Source organism: Artemia franciscana, chromosome 21 (genome assembly GCF_032884065.1).
Source record: "Artemia franciscana chromosome 21, ASM3288406v1, whole genome shotgun sequence".
NCBI classification, from domain to species: domain Eukaryota; kingdom Metazoa; phylum Arthropoda; class Branchiopoda; order Anostraca; family Artemiidae; genus Artemia; species Artemia franciscana.
The window spans coordinates 8,087,988-8,110,179 of NC_088883.1; the positions used below are offsets into that span (position 1 = coordinate 8,087,988).

Sequence of the window (22,192 nt, forward strand, 5' to 3'; positions counted from 1 at the left end):
TCATTCCATTTTTCGACGCAATACCTTAGATTAGATATTTTCTTTCTGAGACCACACTACCTTTCTATGACTAACAAACAAACTTTCAAATGGGGATAAGTCCATTTATTAAACAATGAAAAGAGATAAAAAGTATGGACATTTTGACTATATATATACAGTGATCGTCATCAGTAAATATACATGAGCAGACGATCGCTGTATCTATGGTCGAAATATGCAGGCTTTTGTATCTGTTTTCACTGTCTAACAAAAGGACTCATCCCCATTTGAATATTTATTTTTTAATCTCATTCAAGTAGAAAGGGGCAAGGGGTGTGTGAAATGGGGTGTGAGGTGCTGCAGACAGACTGCACAAAAAGGGAAGAAATTGCTGGGAAGAATGGCGAGATCTAGGGAGCCACCCGGACAAAACGTCAACTCTATATATACCTACTAAAAAATATTTAAAAAAAACCCATTTGGTCAAAACTAAAGGCTATTTTTTCAACAATAGTTACAAAAAGAAAACAGCCCAGTGAAACATTCCAAATACCATTTAAACAATAAAAAATTAAATAAAAATTACAAAGGCACAAAATAACGGTGCAACATAGTAAAGGCACTGAATACCAGTAAATTTATACAAAACAATTTAATTACATGCGCTACTTATGAAATCATTAAAACCATATAATATATATATATATAATTGACCTTTTCTTACAAATAGAAATATATTTGATTTTTTTTTTCTTCCAAACTACCGCCGTAATTTCCTACTTCAACAAAGAATTTTTTTTCAACTTTAATTACTTAAACATTTAATTGGTTTAGAGTCTAATCATTTGGATTGTCTCATGCTTGAGTGATTATCATAGTTTCTCAATAATAGAAATAAAAATAAACAAGAAAACCTACTTTAGATGTGAAGATGAAATCTACTTTATACACTTCCGTGATATTGCGCCTGCATAGTAAGTTGATGCGCATTCAGAGCCATCGTAGAAATCAAGAAAAGTTATTTTTCAGCAGTTTAAAATCACAGTAAAAAAACAAACAGTACTGAGTGGCATTACTCTGTTTTAAGGAACAGATTTAGCTTATAAATTAGCTTACAGATTTAGCTGTTATAACAGATAACAGCGGGTCTTAAGCACATTAAAAAATTTTTATTGAACTTGACAATTTCTAGCAAAACATCTAACAGGCACTGGAAAACACTGTTGCGATATTATAGATATGGTCTGTTGAAGGACAAGCAACACCATTTTAGAAATCGAGAAACATGTCACCGTTAATTTAATTTCATCAACGTCTGTTAATTAAATCAACCGTTAAATAAAAAAAACTGTTACCATATTATAGATGGTCAGTTGAAGCACAGGCAACACCATCTTAGAAATCGAGAAACATGTCACCATTAATTTAATTTCATCAACATCCGTTAATTAAATCAACCGTTAATTAAAAAACTGTTTCGATATTATAGATGGTCAGTTAAAGCACAGGCAACACCATCTTAGAAATCGAGAAACACGTCACCGTTAATTTAATTTCATCAACAGTCCGTTAATAATCAACGGACCGAGTCCGTTGATTTTTGAATTAAAAACAATTAAAATCAAGAGTGTTGGGTCCTGTGATGGCGCATTGGGTTTAACCTCAGCTTGGTAATACAGAACCCAGACATCGAACCTGGGTCCCGAAGATTGAGATGGAACCTAGTTGTAGGTACGACACAACACCCTGCAGGACCAACGCAAGGACCTTAGTAGTCAAGAAACGTCGTTAATCCGATTATATATCTTGTTTTTTTCAAGAGTGCTCAACGGAATTACCTTGTTATATGGAAGAGGCTAGCAACTTGGGATATAAAAAATGCTGAGGTTTATTTTGTAATCTTACCAAGTATGCAAGCACTTAGTTTTTATATACTGAACAACTAAGATTGGCCTTTGGGTTTTCAATTACCCCCCCCCCCGCCTCTACCCTTCCTCTAAGTGGAGAAACAATGCCTTAATTCTTAATCCTATAACCCCCCTTTTTATTCATAGACTTTCAAAGCTATTATTAAGTTTTCATTTCAGAATAGTTAGCTATTTAGTACCCCTTAAAAAGTAAATCCTTCGGAAAGTTATGAGCACGAGGGAGCAGGATTTTTTACAATTTAAAGGGTGAATATCCAGACCATTTTTTCTTATGAGAAGCCCCTCCCATCTCTGTGCAGTTAAGCATTAATGTCTAAATATATTAATTGAGACAAGCAACTAAGAAACTACCGAAGCCCCAGTGGTTCTCCAAAATTCATAAACAAAACAATTCCAAGAAACGAGGCTTACTTTCATATCAAGGGCAGATCAAGCTTTGATGCATTAATATTGCAGTCCATAGAAAATAAAGCTAGATTAAAAGACCCTGCCAGAGATATTTTTTATAGATAAAGATTACATCGTATATGTATTATTTTATTTATATTCACTTATCTAAGATATGTTTAATGATAAGTACCTACCATAAAATATTATATCCTTTTTATTTTGTATCTATATTAATTATACCTTATTTTTGTATTCACTATTGTAATATTTTACTTTATAGTTTAGATTTTATAATAAGTTTATACTTTTTCCCTTAGGTCAGAGTTATGTGGCCAGAATATATATACATGAATATTTGATTATTGCGGCTTGACAAAAAAAAAGACTTAAATTAAAATATATTAAAATATGTGTTATTAAAATAATAGTATTATGGCTTACACTTGTTTTTATGACACTTTTCTTGGTTTGCGAAGTAACTACATAGTTTCTTAGCAAGTGATTATCCACACATTTATAATTCTGTGCATAATCAGTGAGCAAAACCAGTGAGCTTTCAGTGAGTATGCATGCATCAGTGAGCGAAGAAAATCGATCGCTTTCTATCGTTTTCTATAATTAAACAGCTTTTGATATCTACTTTCAATCAAACACGCCATCTGAAGTACGAATAGAGTACTACGGCGATTGGTAGTTTCGTCTTGCAAATTGACTGTTTTGGTCTGAATGTGGCTCAATATAGTACGTTGTTATTCTAGTCTTTTGTAAGAGGTCTTATTTAGACCTCTTTGTTAGTTGAACTTTGTTAATTGAATGTTAGTTGAACAACAAGTTGACTGAAATTACGAAGGGGAATAAGAGGTCCAAAGCCTACTCTCTGCCTCGAATGTTATGCAAGTGAACTTGCAATTATAAACTAGGACAGTTGGGCATTCAAAAAATCAACTGTCTGTGCTTGACTGTCTTGGGTTTGACCGTCTAGGCTTTTTCACAAGCTCAGGTAGTTTTACCGACAAAATGCCCAGATAGTCAGTAATGCAGTCATATATACAGTGGTGCCAGTTAAAGAAAAGGTAGAGCAAATATGATTTTTTTATTAATGCACAGTCAAGCAGTACCAAGTCTTTCTACAGGTTAGTTAGAAATTTGAAAATAAAGAGAATCCTTCTGCCGTGTGTAAGCCAAGTTTTTCTAACTAATCTTAAGAGCTACCTAGACTCAGTGAAATAACTAGAATCACTGAAAGCTCTATAATAGCCTGGTAAATCAAGAAAAGATATCATGAAAACTCATGCAAGTGACGAAACAATACCAAATTTTCACTTAACTATGCATTTATGCAATTCTTGATGCTAAGATTTTCCCAAAAATGTCAATCAATAAACAGTAGCTAGAAGAATATACATAAATGTACCCAAAGCAAAATTAGCAGTGAGGAGAAAATTCATTTGGGATATAGAAAATGACCAGGCGGCAACCCTGGTCATTTGCACTCTAGATAGGTCCAAGTAGACACTGTTGCACTGTAGACAAGTGTTGAGTCACCCTGTAGTGATTCACAAAGTTATAATCTAACTTTCCCACTTAGTATGTCACTATAAACTTGTTCCGTGAGTGGTACGTATTTATCAGCTTTAGAGTCAAACATGAAGAGTTTGTCCTTGATTTTTATGGGGTCAAAACCTTCCTTCTGAAAATCTACCTTCCTCAACTTGTAGGTTCCTATAAAAAAGAAAAAACACTTTACATTTCCATTTTTGATCTAACTGATCCAAAAACATCATCTGAATTGTTATCTATCAGCATGGGATGAATCAATGGAACTATCTATATGAAAAAGATACCTATATGAATATCTGTAAATCCCCAGATGTACAGAATCTTTCTGTGTTGAAATGCTCTACTCTACCTTAATCGATGACCCTATCTCCTTCATTTTAAACTTCTTTGGTTTCTATGACCAAACTACTTAGAATTGACTGCCCGGTCTTGCCAAACGAGTAGATGACAAAGATCTCAAATTCGACGCCTACCTTCCCAGAAATCTTAGAAAAAGATCGTCCTCGACGCCCAGCCCTCTAAGGGCCAAGCGAAAAGCAGGTCGTCCTAAAATGAGAGGATCTTGTAAGGAAAAATTTAAGGGAAATGGGAACTTCTAGGGAAGGTTTAAAGAGGGAGCTTTCAAGGAGGAGCATTCGTAGCTGTACTGACCTCAGGAGGCAGGCTGCTGCAGTGAGTTGTTAGTAGTGGTAGTAATAGTTTATTTTTTGCCGTAGATAGAGAAATTCAGTTTTAAAGAAACTTATGTCATTAAAAAGTATGAATTTCGTTTTTTGATTAAATACAGCAGAATATTCATACAAATCTGTTGACCCAAATCAGTCATAGAAGCTACAGAAATATACATTTTGAATTTACAAAGCTTTAACTTCTACAGAATATCAAATGAAATCTATATTCTTTTTCATTCTAGTTAATCCCTTCTCTAAGAGTCCAGTCACTCCTTCTCTAAGAATCTTTCAAACAAAAATCTTAATTGTAGTCTCCCCTCCTAAAATCTATATCCACCATAGCTTTCGAACGGCTTATAAAAAAAATATTGATAGAGAGAATGTCTACATGGTGCTACATACAATTCTTATTTCACAAAGTAAGCGTTGATAGATTTAACCCCATGTCCCTGGTCAAATTTCTTAATAAAGGCGTTTGGGGTGGCGATAAATAAAGGAACCCCTGGTCCCTACTCAAATCTTCAATTTTGAAAAAAAATAAATATATATAAGCGCAATAATTTTCTCATTGGAAATAAATTTAAGCGAAAAAGAGCCACAAATTCACCTGTCATGTCCATTTCTTTGACACTTCTAACAAAGAGAGGACGGGCATAGGGCGGCAAAGCTTGTTTCAACCCAGCAGCAAGTTCATCCAAGTCCAATGAGTCGTCATTATCAAGAATAGCAGTCATACCAGCACGACCTTCAGAGCCTATAAAACAAAAATAATATTAAAAATGGGCAAATAAAGTTAGAACCGTGTCTTCATTATGGTTTTCGGGCAAAGTTGTCCGTTCGAATTTTTTATTTTTTTCTGGCAGCTCTGGCCCTTATTGGTTCGTTTGATCAATTAAAAAAAGAGTATGAATTCAGAGATTTCTGTGAGAGATAATACCCGGCCGTTTCAGCATACTTGGCTGAAATAACATTTACAACCCTCCTGATTTTACACCTGTCTGATCGATTGCCTACCGTTCTCCAGAAATAATTAGGCCTTCGAAAAATCTAGTTGGGGATTTTTTTGAGCTCTCAGGTTTCTAAAGACAAATCAGGCGCATTTGAAATGGCTTTTTGCCGGAAAGCACTAGGCAACTTCACCTGAAAAAGTTTTAATGAAGACATGGCTATAAATCAGCTCACAGATTGATGTGGAATAGACAATATTTTGTAGGTCGCTGAGGAATCCTTGCCAACGATATTTCAATTTTTTAATCTTAATTTTGCATTTTGATAAGCATGGAGCGGAGACTTGCAGCGATTTAGGGAATTGATGTTAATTTCTTTTAGGGAGTGTTTCTTACCCTTCTTCACCCCCCTCTTTTGATTCAGGTTAAGATAAATTAACGATATCCTAATATTCTTTGATTAACGTTAGTTCTAAGGTTAAGGCTTATTATCCCTTTGAAATGAACAATTTTGTGACGAATTTAAAGCTGCACTCTACACCAAAAGGACAAGATAGTTTTTCTTTGAGGAATATTTTTTAAGTCCACACAAATTCACAAAAGAATACTAGCCATAAAACTTTTTGGTTTGGTTCATGAGCCGATTTATTATTTCATAATTTTAGCATTAACACCTCAAAGTGGGAGGGAGGATAAATCACGACCCGTAAAAACGTAACAAAAATGAATATAAGCAAATTTTTGATGCGTTTCTCCCTCCCCCCTGAAATAATTCTGGATAGACTCTTGTTTGCCATGATAGTCTTTTACCATACCTGGGCCAAAATTGATATTTTGTGGCACAAAATGGCTAGAATCAAGAAATTAATGTGGCTCAATCGGTTTTGCTACTTAAAAGGCACTTTTTTGGTGTAAAGATCCTGTCTATTGTACCGTACTTTGCTAAATTTTCTCATTTCACCCCCCGGACAATACCCCCGTGGAAAATACCCCCCGAGGAAAATAAGGCTTTCAAAATTTGAGAATTTCATTTGAGTTTTGTATTTTAATTTCCGAAGGAGAAAGAAATTTTGGTACTTGTGTATTATGCGCTGCTCACTCAAGTTTACGCTGTTTGTAATACTCAAAAATAAACCGGGTTTTCGTTAGTTTCTTCGTTACTTTAGAAGCAAATTTGGGCTACAGATTTGCACATTAAGGGGGGGGGGACAAAATAAGGCGGGTCTGCATGCAAAATGTGTTTGGTACAATTATTCTGCAAATTATGAAGTAAGAAGTGTTTTCTGACTTCAACTGTCCAAATACTTTACCCCCTCCCTATGTGCAAAATACATAGTCTAAATTATATGTTTTCCAGATATTCTGTCACTTGTCTTTGCCTTGTCTCGCACTAAGCTGAAAGAAGGGGGGTCCGAGAGGAGGGGGAAGTGTGTATTTTCCAGGGGAATATTTCCCGTTATTAATTTTATTAAGATCCGATCAGCTATTCGTAAGATAAACACACCTCAATTTTCACGATTTCCCCTCCCTCCAGTCCCCCCAGATAGTTGAATCAGGAAAACGACTGTTATCAAGTCACTTTGTGCAGGTCCCTGACACGCCTACCAATTTTCATCGTGCAATTTTCAATTTTCAACCAAGTTTCATCCCGATCTATCCACTCTAAGCGTTTTCCGAGATTTCAGTTTCCCCCCTTCAACTCTCCCCAATGTCACCGGATCCGATCGGGATTTAAAATAAGAGCTGTAAGGCACAAGATCTTTCTACGTATCAAATTTTATTAAGTTCTGATCACCCGTTCGTATGTTATAAATACCTCATTTTTTCAAATTTTTCCTAATTAACTGTCCCTCCACCCCCCCCACCAGATGGTTGAATCAGGGAAGCAACTATTTCTAATTTAATCTGGTCCGGTTTCTGATACGCCAGCCAGCTTTCATCGTCCTAGCTTATCCGGAAGTGCCCAAATTAGCAAAACCGGGACCAACCGATTGACCGACAGAAAGTGCGATCGCTATATGACACTTGGCCGACGGGCAAGTGCCACAAAAATCAAACAAATTGACAATGATGATTACAAGAATCCCTCAGATTTTCGTGAAAAATTTCATGATGGAAAAACTTTCGTCGTGATCACGCACAACACCTATTACTGAATGCCACCAAGAAGTTTGCAAGACACACAGAGGAGAAAATTTAGGCCGGGTTGTTTCATACTATCGTCGCCGAAGTACATCACTCTTTCTTGTATTATAATTACGAAGGTCCTGGTGTAAACATACCTTTAAAGTATTCAGGGGTAGGATTAGTACGAATTTTTATATTAATATCGAATCAATTAATACGTAAATTAAACAGTAATAATAAATAAGTAATGTAATACATACAGTATAATACATACAAAACAATACTATAGCTGCGAGAAGAAGAATATTCAGTTGCACATTTTAAATACACGTATCAGCACATTTATTTATACACACACAATTTAAATATACATTCCTCACAGAATCTCTCTTCCCTTAATCTGTTAAAATTCTGACGGCAGAATTTTGCCCTCTCAGGCGTTTCAAACGCGACAGAAAAATGAGGACTACACAACATAAAAGTGCAACAATATAATTAAGGGAAATATAAAAAGCCGTCAATATAAAAGGGAAGAAAGCAAATATATAAAAGGTAACAGTGGATAGGTGACTAACACTTAAGTCCGAGGATAATTTTCGGATGGCAATGCTTGACTTTTCTTATAATTTGGACGCTAAGGGGAGTTATACAATTTGTTGCACAACTTATTTCCTAATTTTTCAGGTTCAAATTCCAATGTCCTACTTCTTGTTCTTTTGATCTTTTGTTTTTGTGATATTGTAAATTATGTAACTTTTCGACTAAATTCACCTGAGAGAGAAAGATGGGTTTACTAATGTAAATAGACAGAACAAAACAAGCCAATAGCCCGAAGCAAAGCTTGTTTGGGCTTACAACCCAAGTACACATACAACCTGTACTAATTTGGCAAATATCTCAAGAGAATATATGACAAATTAAATATTTTATAGGCTCATATTTTAGGGAGTTTGCAATACTCCCATTTTTAATCCTCTCTGGCTCCTCTGCATCTTTTAAAAATTATGCCCGTCTCATCTGTGACTATGTGAGGCATTTCTGAGTCACTTGGAGGCTCAGAAGATAAAGCCTAGCTGAGAGAACAGAGTTCAGAGTTTTATTCACCAATGTATATAAATTAGAAACACAATACCCTTAATCCCCCCGGAAAAACTTCGTGGCTAAAACTCTAATTAAGAGTGTTAGTCTCTTAGTTAATTAACAAATTTTTACATTAAAATTTTAAAGCCAACGCCTATCTCTCTCATCATTTTTAACTTCCCGCTTTTGTTTTGGGTTTTGGAATTTTTGTCTTGATAGGTCAGTCTTGTGACTTTGTGATTTGAAGTGTATTGAAGAACTGTCAGGATTATTCTTGCTTCAAACAAATAGACCATCGCTTGTTGTTTTTTTAAAACATAGCTAGGCAAGAGTAATATTTTCTTGTGATGCTTGAGGCTTATAGGCTAGCCTTCTTCCCAGGGTCAGTTTTAGGTTAGTTTAACTGACTTTTTTGTTTAATGAAAAGCTTAACAATTGCATGTTGATAGGGTGACATTTTAGACAAGCTACTTTTTACAATCGTGGAAAAGGTATAGGGTAGGAATATAAAACTTTCAGTAATCAATCCAGGGCCAAAACCATACACTGAGAAGGTAGTGCCAAGCTACTATGCTAACCCTCTTCTGATTTCTAATTCATAGAAACTGACCAAGCCCACTTGAAAGGTCTATTATTTAGCTTAATTAAGTCCAAAGTAAGTTTCTAGCCAATCTTGCCAAACACTTGAAAGCATCAAGGTTGATCTTCTGTCCAAATATAATCGTTTTTACAGCTCCTCTTTAAACCATTTCGGGCCGCTAGGTGGCGTATCATGAACAAACAAAATGTTTTAGATGCCACATTAATTGCATCATTTCAAAGTTGTATTTCATATCCACCGTGAGTTGCTTCTGATAAACAAAAACCGACACCTCTCAGCTGTGTTCCTATGACAATGTTACAGGCATTGTTAAAAAATATATAACTTTTTAAATATAATGATATTTTCGCCATCTAAATATACCCAACTGTTCAAAATAATTAGGAACATCTGAAAATAAGGTAATAATATAGATTTAATTTAGTTACATAGTTAATATAGATCATAGTTAATATAGTTATATGGTTAATAAGTCAAAATTTAGCGTAAAGAGCGGGGCATTGACGAGGAAGCAGCCCCTTTCATATACGAAGTAATTTCTGTTCGTTTTAAGTTTCAATGTCGCTCCTTACTTTCAGTTAAAAAAAACTTGTTTTTTTATTTAATTTCTGAACGTTTTTGAATCAATGCATGTTTTGATTTTGGCTCTCCGCAGAGAGGAGAGCCAAATTTTTAATTAAAACGAAATTTGCATGTTTTTTTTTGGCTAAATGGCTTTCTCATAATTTTGATCGAATGATTTTGAATAAAAAAGAGCGGGGGAGGAAGCCTAGTTGCCATCCCATTGGTTAATTAAAAAGGCAACTAGAACTTTTAATTTTTTACGAATCTATTAAAAGATTTACGTAACTTATAAATTAGCTTACAAAAGAAATTTTGTATTCTCATGATTTTATTGCATATATGAGGGGGTTCTCCCCCTCGTCAGTACCTCGCTCTTTACACTAAAGCTTAAATTTTTTCCCAATTCATTAAGAATGACCCCTGAATCACAAAAGCCGTAGAATAAATAGTTGAAATTACTAAAAATACTTTAGCGTAAAGAGTGAGGTATTAGGAGGAGGTGAGCCCTTCATATGGGTAATAAATTCTGTTTGTTTTAAGTTTTAATGCTGCTCCTTACTTCCAGCTGAAAAAAACTTTTTCATATTTATTTTTTCATTATTTTTTTTAATGATGCTAGTAAATCCTGCGCTCCCTTCATGGAAATTTTCTTCCCCCATGACAAATTCTCGATGGAAGGTTCCCAAAGCATATCCCCCTCTTCTCAACCCTCCACCCAACCAAAAAAATCCTCCTGAAAACGCCTGTACACTTCCCAATAACCATTACTATGTGTAAGCACTGGTCAAAGTTTGTAACTTGTTGCCCCTCCCACGGGGACTGTGGGGTAGTAAGTCGTCCCCAAAAACTTTCGACTACGTTGAATAAAATGACTATCTCAGAATGTTGATCCGTTGACTTTGGGAAAATAATTAGCGTGGGAGGGGGCCTAGGTGCCCTCCATTTTTTTGGTCACTTAAAAAGGGCACTAGAACTTTTCATTTCCGTTAGAATGAGCCCTCTCGCAACGTTCTAGGACATCTGGGTCGATACGATCACCCCTGGGAAAAAAAAACAAACAAACAAATAAACCCACATCCGTGATCTGCCTTCTGGCAAAAAATACAAAATTCCACATTTTTGTAGATGGGAGCTTGAAACTTCTACAGTAGGGTTCTCTGATACGCTGAATCTGATGGTGTGATTTTCTTTAAGATTCTATGATTTTAGGGGATGTTTCCCCCTATTTTCTAAAAAACGCAAATTTTCTCAGGCTCATAACTTTTGATGGCTATAACTAAACTTGATGAAACTTATATATTTAAAATCAGCATTAAAATGCGATTCTTTTGATGTAGCTATTGGTATCAAAATTCCATTTTTTAGAGTTTTGGTTACTATTGAGCCGGGTCGCTTCTTACTACAGTTCGTTACCACGAACTGTTTGATATAAATTTACTACAGAGTTATAATACAGTTGTTCTGGAGAAATATCGTTCTGGTAAAATTTCCTAAGAAAAACTTGAATAACTTATCTATTTTGGCGTTAGAGACACCTAACTACAACTACATTGGACTCAGCGAAGAACAAAAAATACTACAAAAAATGCTTATATTTTGATGTGGAATATGTATAGTTTGTCATAATTCTATTTTATTTCCAAAGTTCAGAAAATAAACTGTGAAGCAATGACCATACAGGCCAATTTTGAGCTCATAAGCAAAAATGGATTTTCTCTACACGGCTGCTAGTCAATGCGCTCAAATATTCGGAATTACCACCCCCAATTACCCAAAGAACCACCCTCAAACCAACTGTAGTAGATTGTACGCCAACCCTTGAAAGATACAGGCCCTTAGATCTTGGACTAGTGAAAAGATTGTCTATGGCATTTCGGTAGTTTTTTTTTACTAGGTAGTTTTAATACTATATGGTTGTTATTTCTAAAGCAATTTAAGGGTATTCTTCTTTTTCTAGTTTTGTTATCCTTCATTTTGCCGCTAAGCATTATAGTGATATTTTTAGTTAATTATTTACATATTTATTTAATTAATTGTATTTCTTGTTTCTAATTGTTGATATTATATTGTATTTCGAGTGCATTGATTTAAAGGAGTATTGGAGTATCGTAAACCAATTTAAAAAGTAAATAGCGGAAACAAATGATTTTAATATACAATGATTCTACGCCATTTTCGGTATTTTCTGGCCATATTCTATTCCATATTCATAATATATTTTCTAGCAATTTTCTAGGCTAAGTTCTAAGCCATTTTAGGCCATCTAGGCCATTTCATGGATGAAAACATGTAAATAATTAGGTCATAAAATAACCAAAAAAAAGGATATAACAATTATTAACAGCCTGAATCAAATGCCAACAATTCAAAGGCTACAATTTCCTATCCAAAAATTCCAGCAATAATATTTAGCAAATGTTTTATAAAAATAGTGATGAAAAGAAAAAAATATCCGTAAAGTTAATCTTCTTTGCTATAGGGAAGGGAAAGCCCCCTCATATACAGAATAATTTCTGTTTTAAAGTTTTAGTGTTGCCCTTTACTTTCATTTGAAAACAAAACTTTTTTCTTATTTAATAAGTATATTATTAATATATATACCAGTCAATAAATTATTAAACTAATCAAAATACTAAGCCTTTGAATAAAAAAAAGCTAAATTATTTGTTTTACATACCTATATATGTTATGTCAGCCTACTGAAGATTGTTGATTTATTTCATTTGTTGAAGCATTTTTGTGATTTTCCTTATGTGTTTTACATTCTTAATTTCAAGGCAAACACTGGATCTCCATTCAGCCTACGATGCGATAACCCAACGATAGAGACAGTCGTGGAGTTCAAATACATAGGAAGTACCATCCACAACTCAGGATCGTGTCAGCGAGAAGAAGTCAAGCTAAGAATCGGCTAGGTTAATGCGTCCTTCAGAAAACTCGCAAATTTGGTGCAGCGGGAAGTACTCTGTCCAACCCAAGTTGAGGCTGTTCAACAGCAACGTTCTCTCGAAGCTTTTCTGTAGTTCTAAAACTTGGCACCTAGATCAACAGCTAGAAAGGAAACTCCTCGCGCTCGAATACACGTGTTTAAGGCTTTTTCTAAATATCCATGGTCCCCAATTTAGCAAAAGCTACTGTACGACAGAAGACGTCCTAGCCACTGATAGCCGAGGTGATCAAATACAGGAAGTAGAGATACCTCAGGCATGTCATCCGCTTGCCCAAAACTCGACTACCAAAGGACGTCTTTCAGTGGCACCCACGTGGAACCAGAGGAAGAGAGCACCCCAAAAACCTTATATGCGCAACTACTGGGCTGACCTCACAAATCTCAATACCTCAATCGAATCCGAATGGGAGGATGTCTGGGCGGCTGCAGTGATAAGGTATGAGGCAAGGTTAATTTGGAGGACAAAAATTTTTTTCTTTTTAATTCGTAATGCCACTTTTCACTCTCATCAGAGAAAAAATAAAACCCGTTTTCTTATATAATCTATCTATAAAAATACGTATCAAATAGTAATTATTAAACCAATAAAACATGCGAGGAAATTTGTAAAATAATCTTACAAATCACGCGAATTTCAGTGCTTATTCTTGTATTTAAGTGTGTTTTAGTTCAATTAGTTTATTTTTAATATGTCTCACTTTTATTACGTCACATTTTTTTATTATGTCACAATTTTTATTACGTCACATTTTTGCTTTTAGTCAATAACATCTTTCTTTAACCGTATGTCAGAAAGGGAAGCCAAAATAACCCCAAGATCAGAGTCATTGTTGCCAAATACCAGTAAACATTACGCAAAAAAAAATAAAAAAAATCGAGCAAACACAAAAAGGTTCTTGAGTCAAAACATCTTACAAATAACTTATTTTTGTGGAAACTTAACTAAAACATTTGATTTTGTACTACATTATTTCAACATTATTCATTTCTAATATTATTTCATTTTCGAAAATGACCTACCCAAATGAGAATCTGGAGAAATGATGCTGCACTGCTCAGATCATCAATGGAGGATCTTTGGCATGCAGCACTCGAGAGGTTATCATGGAGAGGCACCGTTGTCACCTTTTGCGCCAGCCGGCATGGGAGAGACTTAAGCATTAAAAGATGCGTAGTTTTTCGTTGGATAGCTGAAGCAGTGGCGTCAATTCCAAAATTTAGACGAGGGGGGTAAAAAGTATTTTCCAAAACATAGGGAGGGTGGGGGTCGGGTGGATTATCGTTTTTTTTCAATTTCTTCAATGAAAATACCAAAATAAGATGTTTTCAATGAAAATTGCGCAAAGAGAGCGTTTTTCAATATCTAAGAGGGGAGCATATACCCCCCCCCCCAAAAAAAAATGACGCCGCTGAGCTGTAGGATTAACATTTTCTGTATAGAATATTTTTTTTTAATTCTTCAACATTTATGATTACTTGGACCACACTGGCTTTTCACTTATAATTGAAACGAAAATATATCGAAAATGGGTAAAATTTCACTGTACTGTTAAAAATTTCAAGCATTTTGAATATATTTTCACTTCAATGTTTAAGAGAGTTATTTTGGAAACATGACATAAAAAAAAATGCTTTAGGACTATCATGCTCAATTACCTGGAACTTCCACTCCGTAGACAGTAGCACATTTGAGTTTGGCAACATTCATAACAACAGATTCCACTTCAGTAGTTGAAACATTTTCACCCCTCCAACGGAAAGTGTCGCCAGTACGATCCTTAAAAAAGAGGTAGCCGAGTTCATCCATCATCATTATGTCACCTGCAACCATAAAAAAAAAATAAGACACCTGTTAAACGGCAAAAGATACCTGTTAAGAAAGGAAAAACAAATAGACATATATAGCATAGGACATTGCTTTGACTTTCAATCCCCTTTAGCCTCCGAAAAGAAAGAAAGAGAAAGAGAGAGGGAGAAAGAGATAAAAAGGGGGCGGGGTAAATTCCTGTTTCGATGCAAAGCAACTAACTTATGGTATAGGGTCCTTTGGTAACACGTTGTTGAGGTCATTTTCTTTGTCCGTTTTTAAGGAATATTAGTAGTCATAGACGTAACCTTTATCTGTTCCTGGCCTCTATGACATAATTCCAGCAGCACTGCCGCTTTGCGGCAGGAGTCACTATGGGAGCCAAATGGGGACAGGAGGGGTCAATTGCGCCCTAGATTTTGAAAGATATTTTTTTATATTTGCACTGAAAAAATTGACCCCTCTCCCGGATCTGAAAATACAAATTTTTTTCGTATCTTCATTTAGAAAACTGAAAAAAAAAGAAGATACATCTCCCACCAGCGTTTTCGTAAATTATTGCTTCTGCTATCCTTGATGAGCTCCAGAGAACGCGAAGAAGAAGAAAGTTGAATAAGTGCATTTTTTTTTGGTATTTCATTGGAAAAAAAATGCCCCCTAGATTTTGAAAAAAAACTACTTTTCGTGAATTGACACCCTTGTAAGAACCTGGATACTTAATAAACAGATTTCAGAAGCTGGAATTATGAAACGAGATATCTAACAAGTGTTTCTGAAACCGTCTAAGCCGAGTGGTTAGCGCGCTAGATTCGAAATCCTGAGGACAGGGGTTCGAGTCCTGGTGTCACTGGTTATTTGGTTTAGAACGTGGGTCAATGATGTCACTCTGTAACCTCAGCAACAGTCGACCCAGCTATAAATCGGTGCCTCGAGAATTATGGGGGGGAAACACATGAAGTTAAGATCAGTATAGAAAATCCGGAGGTCAGTACCTGCTCTACGAAGACCAATGGTCAGCGTGCGAAAAAGTTTTTATTTTAATTTTAAAGTAATTCTGGAACTAAAAAAACTGTTTTGAAAGAGAATTGATAATAATAAAACGAGTTAGGGCCATTACAATATCCGTTCTTCCTTATGGTTGCAAGGTCTAGCCGCTCAAAGCGTCACAAGCACGACATCTTGACGCATTTTATCACAAATAGCCTTAGTCCATAGCTTATATTAACGGCCATACTCATAGACCAACAACAATACATGAAACTCAGCATAATTCTATTTCCAGACGTTACGCTACCACACAAGATACCCGTAATATGTTGTTAAAGTTATATATATTATATATATTGTTAAAATATTATATTATATTATATATATTATATTATATATATATTGTTAAAGTTATATAAAGTTATAATATATTGTTGAAGTTAATCTGTTCAAACCTCCTGCCACACAGCTTTTTAACCTTGGAGTACCAATTTTTTGGTTTATTAGTGAACAATTATTCGACCTTATTTTTGCAGGACGATCGTGCCAATTTACGAATTTCTTTTTTAAGTGATTTTCTTGTTTTATTGGCTTCATCTTATTTACCAATTTTCTAAAGCTTCAATTTGGTTCTAATTAGTGTTTTTACAGTTTGGTTAATGAAGGGTTTATTACTGGAGCACATTTTAAATCTTTTTTCTGGGAAACAAGTTTGATACTTCTCAATCAGCTGTTTGTGGAACGTAGTCATTTTCTCATCAAGCCTTTTGAACTATAAATATCAGACCAATCTTCAGTATTTATTCACATACCAAAAGAAAGAAGACAAGAATTTTGAAGAGGACGGTAAGCGCCAGAAGTTATTGAGAAAGAATACTTAAAATTTGAGGGGGGGATGTAAAAGAATCGAATGATAATAACTCCGACATAATGGGGGCAAAGCTGAAGGAGAGCTATAAAAATTATACATATTAGTAAAAATAATATAAAGAGAGGTATTTCCTCGAGTCGTTGGTATTTTAACAATTTGCTTTACTTTAAGTGAGGAGCAAAAATAATCCATTTTAAGGTCGTTGGCAACACCAACTAAGAAAAAGAAAGCATTGGGATACTTGGAAATAACACAATCAGCACTGGTCTACAATTGCTGGATGAATTTGCGTTTTGAATCAATTAAATAAAAAAAAATTTTTTTTTAGCTGAAAGTAAGGAGCGACATTAAAACTTAAAACGAACAGAAATTACAACGTATGTGAAATGGGTTGTCCCCTCGCAATCCCTCGCTCTTTGCGCTATAGTTTTTAATTGTTTTAAAAAGTAGAATTGTGGCAAAGAGTCAAACTTTAGCGTAAAGAGCGAGGGATTGCGGAGGGGACAACCCTCCTTATATATTTAAAATCAGAATTAAAATGCGATTCTTTTGATGTAGCTATTGATACCAAAATTCCATTTTTTAGAGTTTTGGTTACTATTGAGCCGGGTCGCTCCTTACTACAGTTCGTTACCACGAACTGTTTGATAGAAAACAGCTATTGCAACAATATTAAATGGACAAGGGATTACTTTTGCTCTAATACTTAGCCAGATTATTTCATCATACTCGGATAAACTAGGGATTCGAATAGCTTTTGGCTAATGGTTAGTCTTAGTAAAGAACAAAACAACGCCACCTTTTTTTCCGAGTGAGTGGGCTAAAGAATGGAGTTTAATAAACTCTGCATAATTTGCCAGGCACAGGGACCCTGGGTCATGGGACTGTACTTCAGTAATAGCTATAATATCTATTTGATTTGATTCTGAAGGCACTTTGAGTTCGGTAAGCTTTTCAAAATTAAGACTTTCAGTATTAGTAACTCAGTTTAGGAAAAATAGATCGATTGGGGAATCACGACAGGGAGACTTGATAAGTTTGAGAATTTACTGGGTGGGGTTATAATTTAATATGATGATGCTTTGGAGAAGCAGGGTAAGAGAAATATTTACCTTGGAGACTTGAGGGAATGGGGACGGGTAAAGATATAGACGAACCATGATGAGGAAGATGCAATCTGTTTCCAGTTGACGGGAAGTGAGAATAATTAGGATTTATTACAAGACAATTATTAAATGCAAAAAGTCCCAGACCTGAGTTACATTGACAGGCTAGGGACGAGGGATAAAACGAATGGGTTGGAAGGGGGTTTCATGGAGATAGGGTAAGGAGGAGTCGAATTGCGAGGTTTTTTTTATAGAGAGGAAAAGGGGAGATGGGAAGGCAAGAAGCTGCTGGGAAAGGAAAGTGGGCTGGGAACTTTCTCGGAGGAGGGAAGCCAGATTTGTTTTGCCCGATGAAGGGTGGAGACCCGAACCAGTCAACAGAATCTTGGGTGCAAGGAACGGATAGAATATGCAACGGGGTTTGTGACTGGGAGGGATGTGAGTAAGAGGAGATTGTGGGAGGGTTTGTGTGTAGTAATGTCTGCGATGGTGATTTGACAGGTCATGAGTAAATTTCTGGGTTGGAGGGGCGTTTCAAAGAGAGGATACCTGGGGAATATTGCTTTGTATTGGATAGGGAGGTAGGTGATGAGGATTATTTAAGGAGGAGTGGGATCCGTAGTGCTGCCTAAAAAAAGGAGTTTTCAAGTGTGGAATCTTTGACTGGTAACAGCTAGGACTGCTCAAGTTTGTGAACTCGGCTCTTGTTTGCAGCTTGATTTTTTTTTTGCAAAAAAGGAAAAAAAAATTGCAAAAAAGGAAAAAGCAAAAATTGCAATTTTTTTTTTTTGCATAAATATACAGGTTATCACACCCGAAACAACGCCCGCTTGATGCTATTAATTATTCTCCCGAGTAAAGTTATATTATTCGACTGTAGACAATATCCTGCAAGCTGTACTCTTTTTCTTATTTACACCTTTTGGTAAAAGCTGATCTTGGAAAAGGCTTTAAAGTCAGGCATATGCTCTTCTTAAAAAAAGAAAGTCAACGAGAGACAGTATAGAGTTGGTATGATGCACATACTATGTTAGTTTAAAGACTTCAAAAACTAACTTCCAGAGTTAGTTTTCACAAATCTCATATTTAAGTTCCACGAATGCTTCTGATCTATATCTTTTTTTCTTTTTACTCCTGTTAGGCACGTACATGGGAGGGGTGGAGGGGCTGTTAATTTGTCTGTTTCCAAATAATTTGACTTTCTCTCGATATTTAAAGATTTTCTCTTTAAGATGAATTATACTGTACTCATGCTGCGTTTGTTGGCGTTGAAGATCCTGATGGTGCTGTTATTCTAACATATTTTTTTTTCAGTACTTGTGTACATAATGGAACACATTACATAAAGGAACATGGTCAACATTACACTTTGCTTTAGTAAATGACTAATTGACTAATTTCTAAATGACTAATTGATGCTGTTCTTCCTTCGATGTAAAACGCATAATCTGAACTAAGTTACATAACTAGCGATTATAATCGAAAGTAAGCTTATGTTTCTCAAGTTTTCTTGATGATTTCTTGCTGAAATTTTTTAAGGGTTTTTTAGCCTTACTATCCTACTCATGAAAACCAAAACAAGGCGTATATCTATTTAGGTTGAAAAATTTCTTTTTTTTTCTATATAAAATTTTGATGCACTAATTGATTGATTCGCTTATTAGCAGTAGTTTGCAGGGGACATAAATATGCAGGTTATCACACCCAAAACAACGCCCTCTTGATGCTAACTTACACAAAGGAATATGGTCAAAATTATACTTTGCTTTAGTACACTTACCAGTGAGGTAAAAACGACATAAGTGCAATAAGGAGCACTTCTTTTGGTCGCACTTGCTATACAAAAATGGGAACAAACTGTTACACTTCGTTTCTTAAGGTTATGGGTAATAGATCATAATTATAAGGGCGCTTCGGACCTAATTTGCACTGTCCTTGCTTAAAAAACTTTCAATTTTTGATAACACTATCACCAGGAATACTTTTTTCCTGCAGTTTGCTTGGAGTACGATCAAAAATCACATCTATTTCCAATTTGAAAAAAAACCTGCCAGAATTATACTAGCATATTTGCATATATCAGCAGGCAACTCATTATTATTAGGCAGATTAACTTCCATACTGTCAAAACAAATTCGAGTATCTATGATTGAGTTATCAAGGTCAGGACTATAATTAGGTTGAATAGAGGTGAGAATGAGGTCAGGTAAAATTTCTGAACTTAGATTTATGTCACTTGTAGTCGCTATAGTGGAGATATACTGGGTACAATCAAGTGAATACAGATATAGTGATATTAAGATATCAAGGCACATCCAGGAGTTACTCCAATTGGTAATATCTATCCTGGCACACTTTTGGCACTGGCACTCTGGATAATATTATTTTTGTTTTGCCATTTGGTAATGCAAATGTCAACAATCACGGAGTGTCTCTGGTACAGTTGCTTCAAACTTAGATAGGTGTTGACAAGTTGACTACAAACTGTTATTAGCCGATTAAGAAAGCCACTAAACCAATTAACAGGGCTTTAGAATAGTTTAAGTTCATACTATTCCTTTTCTTCGGCCTGTTTTGTTAAATTTTTAAGAAATAAATAAAAACTTACCTGATAAAAAGTAGACATCTCCTTTTTCAAATACATCCTCTAACACTTTCTTTTTGGTGGCACCTTCATCTGCATACCCATGGAAATCTCTAACAGGATGGTTCCTAACAATCTTTCCTACAAACATCCCAGTTTCACCTTAAATAGAAATAAGTTTACATAAATTCATGTCTATAATTCAGGATTTCTTCTATCATTTACATTAAAAGCAACAATCTTTTGAAACTTTTTCAAAGTCGAAATGCAGTTACCCTAAATACTATATTAAGTGGGAAAACTCCAAATAGCTTAACCCCAAAAGCAGGAGAATATTTGAAATTTTTGGAAAAAATCAACATTTTGGTAAGGGAACTTGGGTGCAAGAAGGGCCAAGTCTATAAAAGTATCTCTCCCCTACTTTACCAGGAGAAAATCGGTTGGATTTCTACGGAAAATCCTTGTAATTTTGGTATATCTACAGCTTCAACTCTATAAATCCAGGATAACCACCAAGTGCGAAAAACAATACATTTTTTCAACTTTTTTGAAAAGAAAATATCAAAAAATATTTTAATCTATTATTTTTAAAAAAAGAAACAAACAATCGCTTAGTGAATACCTATACCAGTTGTTCTTTAAGTACAACCAACGAACTGTATATGAAGGTTAAGGTCTTCGAGCTAGTGGCTCGATATCTTAAAAAAAAAGCCTTGATTGTCTTTATTTTCAATGCAGTTTTTTTAAAAACACGTTAAAAAAATTGGGTGGTAAAAGCCGTGCTTCCCGACTAGATATCTATAAGCAGTTAACTGATTCCAATTTAATCACTAAGGAAAGCAGGTAAAGATTGCGTTGATCTTATTTTGAAAATATCTTTTGATCTTATTTTCATTTGAAGGATTTTGATTAATACTACTACTACTAACTACTACTACTGCTATTAAGAATAATAGCTCACTGCAGCTCACTACAGCACTAAGCTGCCTGAGGCCAACGCAGCTACACAACGCAGTTATAGCATCAAGCATACGTTAAGCTGTGAGAACATAATTCTTACTTCGCATTCAGAAAATTTTTATCTACAGGATTTTCAGATTTGGTTTCAATTTAATTGGATATGGCCAAATGTAAAGCAAAGTGAAAAAAGAGTTAAAATTATCATTACTATTCTCGTAATTAACTTAATGATTTTTTTTACAATAAGAGCTAAGAGCTCATATGACACTTGTGACGAGGCAAGAAGAGCTAAGAGCTCATATGGTTTGAGCTCCAACAAAATTCTAAGAATCAATAGATTGATTTAAAAGGAAAATCAGAGGCTTAATGCCGGTCAGGATTTAAAATAAGAGCTCTGAGTCACGATGTCCTTCTAAATATCAAAATTCATTAAGATCCGATCACCCACTCGTAAGTTATAAATACTTCATTTTTTCTAATTTTTCCTCTCCCTTTAGCCCCCCAGATGGTCGAATCTGGGTAAACGATTTTATCAAGTCAATTTGTTCAGGTCCCTGACACGCCTACCGATTTTTATCGTCCTAGCACGTCCAGAAGCACCAAACTCGCCAAATCACTGAACGCCTCCCCCCAACTCCCCCAAAGAGAGTCAATCCAGTACGGTTACGCCAATCACGTATCAAGGACATTTGCCTATTCTAATCACCAAGCTTCGTCTTGATTCCTCCACTCCAAGTGTTTTCCAAGATTTCCCCCTCCAACTACCCCAAATGTCAAAAGATCTGGTCGGGATTTGAAATAAGAGCTCTGAGACATAAAATCCTTCTAACTATCAAATTTCATTAAGATCCGATCGCCTATTCGTAAGGTAAAAATACCCCAATTTTCACGTTTTCCAAGAATTCCGGTTTCCCCCTCCAACTCTCCCCAATGTCATAGGATCTGGTCGGAATTTAAAATTAGAGGATTAAAGCACAAGATCCTTCTAAATATCAAATTTCATTAAGATCTGGTCACCCTTTCGTAAGTTACAAATACCTCATTTTTCCAAATTAGCCCCCCCCCCTAAATCCACCA

General features: G+C 35.3%; 1 protein-coding gene across 1 annotated transcript in view; it reads right to left on the minus strand.

Moving 5' to 3' along the window:
- Positions 1-2,734: 2,734 nt before the first annotated feature.
- The window catches only part of LOC136040670 (long-chain fatty acid transport protein 4-like), a 41,355-nt gene continuing 21,897 nt past the window's right edge, over positions 2,735-22,192 (minus strand). The window contains exons 4-7 of the mRNA XM_065724968.1: positions 20,180-20,317; positions 14,457-14,621; positions 5,139-5,285; positions 2,735-4,022 (exon numbers count right to left, since the gene is read on the minus strand). Coding sequence (XP_065581040.1) covers positions 3,865-4,022; positions 5,139-5,285; positions 14,457-14,621; positions 20,180-20,317 — 608 coding nt within the window. The 3' untranslated portion in view covers positions 2,735-3,864. The remainder of the gene's footprint in view (positions 4,023-5,138; positions 5,286-14,456; positions 14,622-20,179; positions 20,318-22,192) is intronic.